The sequence below is a fragment of the Cyprinodon variegatus genome, unplaced genomic scaffold, assembly GCF_000732505.1.
Source record: "Cyprinodon variegatus isolate N-32 unplaced genomic scaffold, C_variegatus-1.0 Scaffold364, whole genome shotgun sequence".
Classification (NCBI taxonomy): Eukaryota; Metazoa; Chordata; class Actinopteri; order Cyprinodontiformes; family Cyprinodontidae; genus Cyprinodon; species Cyprinodon variegatus.
Window position 1 is genome coordinate 707,530 of NW_015150817.1, and position 10,693 is coordinate 718,222.

At 38.4% G+C, this 10,693-nt stretch overlaps 1 protein-coding gene across 1 annotated transcript in view; it reads left to right on the forward strand.

Annotated features, from left to right (window-relative positions):
- Positions 1–3,889: 3,889 nt before the first annotated feature.
- hacd2 (3-hydroxyacyl-CoA dehydratase 2) overlaps positions 3,890–10,693 on the forward strand; it is a 19,256-nt gene continuing 12,452 nt past the window's right edge. The window contains exons 1-4 of the mRNA XM_015386345.1: positions 3,890–4,101; positions 8,900–9,017; positions 9,718–9,736; positions 10,049–10,137. Coding sequence (XP_015241831.1) covers positions 3,977–4,101; positions 8,900–9,017; positions 9,718–9,736; positions 10,049–10,137 — 351 coding nt within the window. The 5' untranslated portion in view covers positions 3,890–3,976. The remainder of the gene's footprint in view (positions 4,102–8,899; positions 9,018–9,717; positions 9,737–10,048; positions 10,138–10,693) is intronic.

Genomic DNA, 10,693 nt, shown 5'->3' on the forward strand with positions numbered 1-10,693 from the left:
AGGCAATCCCCTTTATTTTCAAAGATTTAAATCAGTTAAAAACAAAGCAGTATCCAGCTCCAGATTGCTCTTGTGTCTAAAAATACAGCTGGCCACATCCCTCCAAACTAAGAAATACTCAGGTATTTCTGAACAAAGCTTAACCTAAAAGCTGCCGTTCTTCCGGCTAGGTGGACAAAACCCTGGCCCCCCTCTTCTCTGGGTGAAAACAACACAGACTGTGGCACCCAATTAAGCCTGTTCCAAAAAAATGTGTCCATCTTGGCTTGTAGGCTGGCCAACAAACCGGACGGTGGGTCTAAGCAGGAAAGTTTGTGCCACAGCTGCGATGTGATAAGGTTATTTAAAACCAACACCCTTGCTCTGTAAGACACGTGGGAGTGTAGCCATCTCCACTTTGCCAGTTTTCTTTGTATTTTCTGTTCCATGTCTTCCAAATTCTTTTTTCAGTGTTCTCATCCCCTAAAAACAAACCAAGATATTTAAAAACATCTTTTTTCCAAAAAAGCCCTTGAGGGAGAACTGGGAGCCCTGCGCATCATTTGCCCACAGCTAAGGCTTCACTTTTGGCCCAGTTCACCCTCGTGGCAGATAAAACAGAGTATTTGTGGGTTATCTCAGTCAGTCTGTAGACATCATGCTGGTTTCTGATAAAAACAATGACATCGTCAGCATAGACGGATAAAACAAATTTTTTTTATTAAAACCGGATAAAACCAAACCGTGAACTCTGGAACGTATCTTTAGAAGCAGGGGTTCCAGGGAGAGCTTGTAGAGCATCCCGGACACAGCGCAGCCTTGCCGAACACCTTTATGCACCCTGAGAGGAGCACACAGGTCACCGTTAATCTTCAGCACACTCTCTATGTCGCTGTTCATCACCTTGATCTTGGTGATCAGACCCGGGCCGAACCCAAACCTCTCCATTGTTCTCCAGAGGAAGCTGTTTGATGCAGTCAAATGACTTTTCTTGATCTAGTGCGATCAAGCCAGTTCCAAAACCCAATGAACCAGAGACCTCCAAAACATCCTGAATTAGGTAGATGTTATTTGCCATGGACCTGCTGGGGACGCAGTAAGTCTTGTCCCGGTGGACGACCTGCTCCATAGTTTCTCTCAGCTGAGTTGCCAAGGCTTTGGCGAGAATCTTGTAGTCGGTGCAGAGGAGAGACACAGGGTGCCAGTTCTTGATGTCCTGCAGGTTTCCCTTTTTTCGAGAGAAGGGTGACGACTGCCCTGCGGCACAAAAGTGGGAGTGAACCAGTGGCCAGACTTTCGTAATGGACATCCAGCATCAATGCAATAGGATGTCCCAATAAGAGTTGTAGAATTCGACGGTGAGCCCGTCGATCCCAGGGGCCTTCTGGCCCTGCATGCTCGGGAGGGCTGTGTGGAGCTTTTGTGGCCCTAGGGGGTGCGCCAGCTTTAGGTTGGCTTCACCCAACAACTGGGGCAGCCCACTGCAGAACTCCCTGCAGCTCTTGATGTCTGTGACCTCACTCTCAAACAGAGAGGAGTAAAATTCCACAGCTCTCCTCCTGACCTGGCTTGGTTTACTCAGCTGCTGCCCTGTGTCAGATAATAGAGTGAATCACCTTCCTCTGCCTGTGTTTCCTCTCCAAGCCGAAAAAGAAGCTAGAGGGAGCGTCCATCTCTGTGATCTTCTGAACCCGAGACCTGACAAACACGCTTTGGACTTTAGGCTCTATCAGGTTGGCTAAACTAGCCGTTTAGACTTGAGAGCTTTAATAGCTCTCGATTTCCTGTGGACTCACGTAGATGTTCTAGTTTTACTATATTTATCTCCTGATCTCCGATAGATCTGGTGAAATCACATGTGACATTGAGAGTGTGCTGCTGACTGACTAGTTTTTATTTTAACTTTGCCATGGTCCCACCACTCCCTTAAACAAGTAAAATCCATCTTTCTTTGTCTAAAAACAGCCCAAAATCAGCTAAAAGCTCCTCTAAAACTGTAATTGTGGGTTAAAGCCAGATTAAAATGCCATTAGGTGGTTTCTTTGGTAAATTTTTTCTCATAAAAACACTATGTAAAAGCAACAAGTGGTTTGTAAAAGCTACTGGTAACATCTGGCATGTTTAAACAAATTAAAATGGTGTTTAAAACAAAAAACAACCAATCAAGCTAAAGGGATGCAGTTTTCTTTAAGATAAGACCACGTGTGTACCGTCTGGCACCCATGTGCATCCTTCACCACATGTCCACCAGGCCGTGGGACGAGACCAGCAAAATCGGCTTCTAAAAAAAACATAATCCCCAGACCCCCAAATTCCTAACCTTTACCCAATTTTCTCTAAAAAACTATTTATCTCTGCACTGTAATTAGGAGCATAAATGTTGATGAAACCATGATAAAATTGTGACACTGCTTCAACGAAAACACACCTCCCCTGGAGGATATTTTCTACTTTAAAAGAGTTCGGGATGAAAGCCTTGGAAAAGAGGAGGCCCACCCAGAACTCTGGGAGGTGCCCTGACTGAAAAAAAAACAAACTTATCCTTTCAACTCTCTGCGCCAGTCTGCTTCATTATTAAAATCACTGTGAGTTTCTTTTAAAAATAACACGTCGTTTCTTTTCTGTTGTGCTATTTTATGAATCAAGGTTGCATGTCTTAGCCTCCCTAACTCCATTAAGATTTAAAGAAGCTAATTTAAAAGGATCCATATTGGATAAAAAGCTAAAAACAACACCACAATAAACCACACAATAAAAATAAATAAATGGTGCACATCATCTTAATCAAAGGTTTTCCTAACTTTTTCCATGATTTATCTCAGTCTATACACATCTTGATCTGAAAATCCAGACTCTTCCTTTTTCCTGATATATCTTGCAGAAAAGTAAAAAAAAAATCTTTTCATTTGTAAAAACCTTTTCCAATTTAACTCCACTCAAACCCTTTGTCTCATCAAGAAACTTTATAAAAGACTCAACTGGATAGTGTGGCTCTCTGCAGCTGGACTGTGTCAGAGATACAGTTTGTTTTTTTTCTTATCATTTTGGAGCCTCCAGCTCCATCAACTGCTCCCCCTTGGCTTTTCTCCTCCACAGAACCAGGCTTCTGCACCTTTACATCCCCTCATCCACCTGCACCTCACCTTTCCCTCCCTGATCCTCAAACCAACAGCCCACCTCCTTCTGAGCCTCCTGCTCTCCACCACCATCTTGCTCCATCTCACCCTGATTCCTCCTCTCTTTACCACTCTCCTCACCAGACACCGGCATGCTACCATAACTCACCAAACAACCATCACTCTTTGGATGGTTTTATCCACACCCGCACTCTCCCCTCTGTCTCCAGTGCCGTGGCATCAAGAATTTTTTTATTTTTTACTTTTTTAACAAAACATTTATTGAACAATAATTGAAAAATAAAAAACTGTTAAAAACTCAGGTCAAAAATATATTAATATATTAGCAGCTTGTTATATTTTAGCTCTCCCTCAGTAGAAAATGTGCACAAAACACTATTAAAACCCCACAGTTGTAAACAATCCTTCAATTCCTCAGTGGCTGTAACACTTCCACAGAGCCACCGCATCAAGCTGAGGTCCTGCCTGCAGTTTGTCCCTTTGAGTCAAATAAATAGCCAGAAGAAGAAGAAGAGGAAGAAGAAGGACATTTTTGTTTTTCAAGATAAAAACCTTCCAGCGCTTCTCTTGAGTTCTCGTAAAGTTAGCTCGTCTGTGATGACTCAGCTCAGCTTCAGCGAATATATATATAGACTACACAAACAAATTTTGAAATCAAAACAGTCTTTCTGTCTAAATATCATGCCATTTTACAAATTAAAATTAAAGCGGAAGCGGCCAAAACAAAACCGGAAGTGATGCGCAGCTGAGCATCTTGCTTCATCCGGCTGCTTCCGGTGGTAGCTCCTGCTGTCTTCCTGTCTCGGTGAAGCTGACAGCCGCCGTGGTGAAGGACTACAGACCGTTCGGGGGTTGGAGTCATGTCGGCAGCTGCTCAGGGGACAAGCAAAGCGGCCCACAGCGATGTGGCCCCGAAAAAGAAGAAAGGACCGGGCGCCCTGGCAACGGCCTACTTGGTTATTTACAATGTTGTTATGACAGCCGGGTAGGTAGCGTGCTTCCTCGTGCTAATGCTGTGGTAGAGCGCGTGTTTGTGCTACTCAGCAAATCAGAACTGCACCTAAGAGAAAATGTAATTGTTTACATGTTTCTCTTGTCGGTAAATATTTTATTGCACAAACCGTGAGACATTTTATACATTTAGTTTGAAAATTCTGCCTGTTTTTCTGTTAATCAGACAGACAAGCAAGCAGTGACCCCCTGCTGTTTTCCAGATTATAATAATAAAACAGATGGATCATTGTTTGCACACAGTGTGCATTTATGCCCCACACTGGGCCTGTTGGTTCAGATGCACATTTATTTATATAGGGGACAATTACAATTATACACAGCAAATAAAATACACAGCAAATATAATAATAACAGTGGTAATGCTAATTTAAATAAATTTTATTTTTAATATATTTATTTCAATTATTTTAATTCATTAATAAAGGCTGGCATCTCTTAAAATAAAATTGAAATATACAAACAAGGCAAAAATTTAGATGATTGTTCACAATAACTGTGATGTGACCCCTGAGGTATATGGAGGGGCAAAATAATATATGAAATACATATGTGTGAATGTACCATTAAGTATTTATCTTTAACATTTAAGAGTTTTATTTGCATTGATTCAAATATTGCACAAAATACAATAACAAATAAAAGCTCCATTAAACAAGAAAATACATTTAAAATTTTAAAGTTTGGGAACCTGTGATAAGGATAGTATGATTTATTACATATCCATATTGTTCTTTAATTGTTTATATAAAAGCTAGTTATGTTTTGTTTGCTTTTTTTTATTTCTCAAAATTTGAATTGGTCTTTAATTTTCCCCTTTTAGAAAGGTTAGGATTACTAAAACTAATACTAAATATCTCGCTGTCACCCACCTGACCCGTTTCTTTGCAGATATTTATCAAAGTTCATACAAATGTTATCCCTTAAATAAAAATTACATATATATGCTTTGAGTCCTACAGGAATGGAAAGTATATTTGGTGTAGAATGGTTTGCAGTCCTTGATGAGGCCACAACAGCCGACCAATCAGAAACCTGCCTGTTTGAAAGGCAAACCTCTAGCTGCTTTTTTTTAGAGTTCAAGCTGATTGTAATCAGCAGTCAGTAGTATGAAGCAGCAGCCTAAAGTTTTGATACTGGGTTGTTAGTAGTGTTGATTCCTTCTTAAATAATCTGATGACAGTTATTTCATAACGTCAGACGATAAATGGCAGCTAATAAATGCCTCCACGTGTCTTTTTATTGCTCTGATTTTTAAACTGTTGCATAATGATGTGCTGGGCGTCTCTCTGTACCAACCAGTTCAGTCACATTTATTCCACTTTCTACTGAGGCACTGGTTTGCATGGCCTGTTTTGTAGTGAGGGGGGGCTTTCTTAAATGTTGCTGTGGCCAAACTTTCAGTTTAAAAGAGTAATTGATGCTCTCTTTTTTTTCTTTTTTTTCCACCAATAAACTGCTTTCCAGTGTAAGATACTATTCCTACTAGTCTGTATCTTTAGGAATATACATATATATATATTTCAATACAAAAAAAAAATTAAAGGAAATTAACAGTTTTCCAAAGCAATTTTTACCTGTGTTTAAGTAAATATGATGTTTAGGGATTCATTGATTTGGTAGGGACAATAGACAGTAATTGACAATATGTAAATGAACCATAATTAGCCAAAAGGATGTTTTTCATCTGTAATCCATGGACAAAGGGCAATTTGTCTAAAACCAACAAAAGTTATACAATCAAGGTTAAAATTACTTAACTCCAGAAATTTTTCTATCAAGGGGGAAAGAAATACAGTCGATGTAAAGACTAATTGAAATCTACATGCACATTTGATCAAATTTATAAGACTTGATTAAAACCAACTTAATTGTTCATAATGATGGCTGAAGAAACGCAGTTGGTCTCAGGATTGGATAAGGAAGGTTCTTGCTGTACAGAATGTTGACAGATGTGGAGTGTTATGAGACCATTCAGAACAATACGATCTTCCCAGATTGCCACTGTTGTTCGATGAGAAGTGCTGTTTCTTTTATCTACAAACAAAGACAAGCTGCTTTACATCAGTGCCACAGGGCCCTCTTAGCTGGAAAAATATAAAACTGGCATCCAATGTGACAATAATTGATACTTAAAGACAACAGAACATAAGATATTACATCAGACCTGTCAATTTTAATATTGCAGGGTTGATTGTGAATTAACTTGGAGTTAGCTCTTCTTTTAAACTGACCAATCGAATGCTATTTGTACAGCAAAAATACACATATATACAAAATATGTCATACAATCATCCTGATAGTGTTTGCTTAGTCCTGTTTGAGCATGAAAACAGTTTTTGCACTAAGCACAATCAGCACACAAACGTTGTAGGCCAACGCTAGCTACAAAAAATTAGTTTAAAGAACAGAAATTATGTATAATAACCAAAGATCTCACCTTAGCTTAAACGGAAAGACTTTGTAGGGAATCAGAGTGAGCTACTAGAATGACCAGAGTTTCTGTTTCTATGTCCGTTGTAGCTATGTGCTGATTATTTTATCATAACCTAAAACTTCTAGTGTTACACTATTGTTTCGTTGTTAATTATTGTGTTAATTGATGATTGATGCACGTGTAATCCTGTCTTTGCAATTTGGGTTGCAATTGATCATTAATGTCTATTGATTAATCTTTTTTATTAATAATTGATCAGCAAAGGCTTATTCATTGATTTATTACAAAGCATTTTTAAGGTGAAGCTGAAAATATTCTGAAATGAGCTTATTTACAAATTTATTATATGGTTTTGGCCTAATATTTGCTCTTAGAGCCTCTGTTGTTACCATGGTAAATACCACACATTTGTATGCCAAATATTTAAGTCATCCAAATGTAATACTTGAGAAATTTCTATGGCAGGACTTTTAAGGTACAAACTGAAGTCAGACCACACATGCATAAAGAAAAGTGTCTACAGATGCCTCTGCAGCTTTAGGAGGAGCCGCTCTGTTCTTTTACTGCTTTCTAATTAACAATGACTTTATTTGCTCTGAAGAATTTTGGTGAAAAAAAGTGAGTTTTTTTCTTCTATTTTCCACCAAATTATTATTGTTTCGCTTTTATTATTTTTTTTCTCACTTAAGTTTCATAATGATGACAAATGGCATATATTGTTAAAAAACTAGTTTTGATTTCTATCATCCTCTTTGGGAGGTGAGCCTAATTTAAAAGGCAGTGAAATTTAAGCTGTGAAATCTTCTTGTAAAAACAAAACAAAAAACCCGCAAAACTATTAAAATATAACATACTAACAGCTTTCATTTAGTGGTTTCACAGAATGAGCTAATTTAGCAGGTATGAGGAGACCTCTAAGAACAAAAAGTCATGAACTGAGTCATTCTGAGCTATGGAGGTCCAAGTTTTAAAAAATTAAATCTTCATTTAAAAAAAGGTTTAATCAATAAAAGTGATCACCCAGCTATAGATTAAGTTCTTTATTTTTTTAGGGATGTGGTTAAAAACTAAAACTAGCATAAAATAAAGTATTTTCAACAGGTTTTTGACATTTTAAGATTATGCAGGTGTTAATTGTAAAATATTTTGGCATAGTTTTCAAAGAAAATGTTTTAGTGGAGTAATAATGATCAGAGCATCTCAACTTTTATTGTGCTGTAACAAAAAAAAACAAGCAAAATGTTTTTTTTTCCTTTTTATATATAAAGGATAAGTTTAGAAACTTGCTTTCATGGAGCTGATTGGCAGTGCACAGCAACAGGTGGAGTCATGTATGTGGACTTAACTTAGACTTAGACTCGACTTTATTTACCTTTGGGATTACTCCCTCAGGGAAATTCTGGTTCCAGTTGCTAAGTACAAAGAGTTGAAAGATGCCATTAAAGATAAAAATATGACAGACCATATCAAAAGAGTGTATATAAGTACCAAAAAAGCATAAAAGAAAAAAGTTGTAATGTCCTGGAATATGTTTCCCTTAGATATAAAAATATCTGAGAGCTAAGGAAAGACTACACAGTAGTTGACTTGGATTATTGCACTTATACTAGAGAGATTTACTGACCTCCTAAACAAGTAAAAAAATACACAGGCTACACAGTAGTTAGCATATGTTATTGCACTGTGAGAGAGTAGAATATTGCACATGAATGACAACAGGTAATGTTTTGCATAAGATGCCCAAGGAGGGGGGTGCTGACCCTTGTCCCTCTTCCGATCACCTCTTCCTTCCCCCAAGTGAGGAGTTGTACAGCTCAATGGATTGAGGAACAAAGGAGTTCAGCAGTCTGTTGGTCCTACATTTGGGGAGGAGCCATTTCTCACTTATCAGGCTCCTCTGAGTGGTAAAGATTGTTCATAATGTCCAGCAGTTTGTTAGATGTCCTTGTCTCTACCACCGTCCCCAGAGGGTCCAGCTTCTTGCCAATTACAGAGCAGCTCGCCTCACCGGTTTGTCCAGTCTGGAGGTGTACAAACCGGTCAGGCGAGCTGCTCTGTGATTGGCTAGAAGAGTATATGTAGAGAAATCTTATTTCACACAACTTTTTCTCTTCATTTTGCATGAAACAGTTAGCCGTTCTGAAGCTGTAAATATGTAGAACCTCTGTCTGATGAATGAACAGGTTATGCCGCCTCAAACGTGCTCTTGTTGAACTTTAAACCCTTTGCTGTACTTCTCTTTGTTGCACACCAGCCATTAGCTATCCCGATAAGATCAGGTATTGAGCAAGTCTGGGGTTTCTAAATGTAACTCTGCCTTTCTTCCTGCTTCCAGGTGGCTGGTGATCGCAGTGGGTCTGGTTCGAGCTTACCTGGCCAGAGGAAGCTACCATGGGCTCTATTACTCTATAGAAAAGCCGCTGAAGTTCTTTCAGACGGGGGCTCTTCTAGAGGTTAGATACACACTAAGAAATAACCAGTGCTGGCTTTCATCAGTGATGATCTCACCGTTCACCTGTATCTGTACGCCGTTTCTGGGATATAAATAGTTATGTTTAGGATGCAACACTTGTTTGTTTCTTTAGTCAAATAGTTTCATTTGTTAAAAAACGGCACCAGGACAACAGAGGCGTGTCCAGCCAAAGCCTTGCTTTCTCTTATCTTTGAAGAGTTGTTGGGTATAAACCTGATAACCTAGCATTGCCTGACAATTCTGACTTAAAGACACAGAAATAACAGTTTGATGCTTTATATATTTATATTAAACTACTGTGATCATGTCCAGATCTGCTGTAAATAAGGGATTTCACTGGAGAATTAACGTTTAACAAATCATTTAATTTTGAAAATCTACAATATACACTACTTAGAAAATAAAATGAGGTATTCAGCAGATCTTAATTATTACGTTGTGTATATATTATTATTACGTTGTGTATGTATTAAATTTACTGGTACATCTTCAGAGCACTGATGGTAATAAAGACTCAGCAGTGTTAGTTTGCTTTAATATAAAAGAAATGGAAAATCTATGAATGACTTTTTACAGATGTTTTGTAACTTTGTGCTGCTAAGGTTGAATTCAGAATCAACTGATGTTGTGTTTTAGCTCTAGATTCATGTTTAGTAATGTTTTCTCTTCTTATTTCACAGATCTTGCACTGTGCTGTAGGTGAGTGTCTGTACAGTTCCCCTCCTCACTGCCACATCTTCCTGTGAACATATTGTGCTTAGTAGAAGTTGTTAGGGTCATCAAAGCAGCTAAGCTTCGGTATTAGAATACAATAATATGATCAAACTATGAGCTCAGAATAGTTTAACAGATGTTTGAGTTCTTTCTTTTAATAATATGTTTCCTCTTGTGGCTCAGCTGCCGATAACCTGTCATTAAAATCTACTTACTCGCTTTTTGGCTTAAGTATCCTATCAGATTTGCCCTTTTTTGCTGTGGAGCAAATTCATCCTAAGTTGGCCTTAATTTCAGGGATCGTACCATCCTCTGTGGTCCTGACGGGGTTCCAGGTCATGTCTCGGGTCTTTCTCACTTGGGCCGTCACTCACAGTGTCAGAGAGGTACAGAGTTTATTTACAGTTTTTCACTGTCATTTTTTTTTTTATTTCATCATATGTTTAACATGGCTTCAAACATTTATGTACCTAAGTGACCAGATGATTCGCTCTTTGCCCCGTTTCATAGATCGGAGGAGATTATATGTGTGAGTAAATGCAGAAGGTCTTGCTGCAGGGTTTCAGGAATGAATATGAAAAAACTTTAATTGATACCTCTGATATTTTAGTTTCTAAGAGTAACTGTACTGACATTTTTCTGAAGCTGTGGTCTTTCTATTTAATGTAAATGCCTGTCAGCTGAACATATCTGTGTGCTTATCTTTCTAACAATATATTTTCTTTGGTTTTAACCTACTATTTAAAGAACGTGTACATGAGCCTGCAGTGTGATTTCATCTTAAAGTATCGGAAAGAAAAGCATGATCATTAGTTGATGAAGTTGTTGGGCTTTTTCCGCAGTCTAAAGCATGATGCAAGCCCATCTTTTTCCTTGTCCGCTCTCCATCCATCCATCCATCCATCCATCCATCCATCCATCCATCCATCCATCCATCCATCC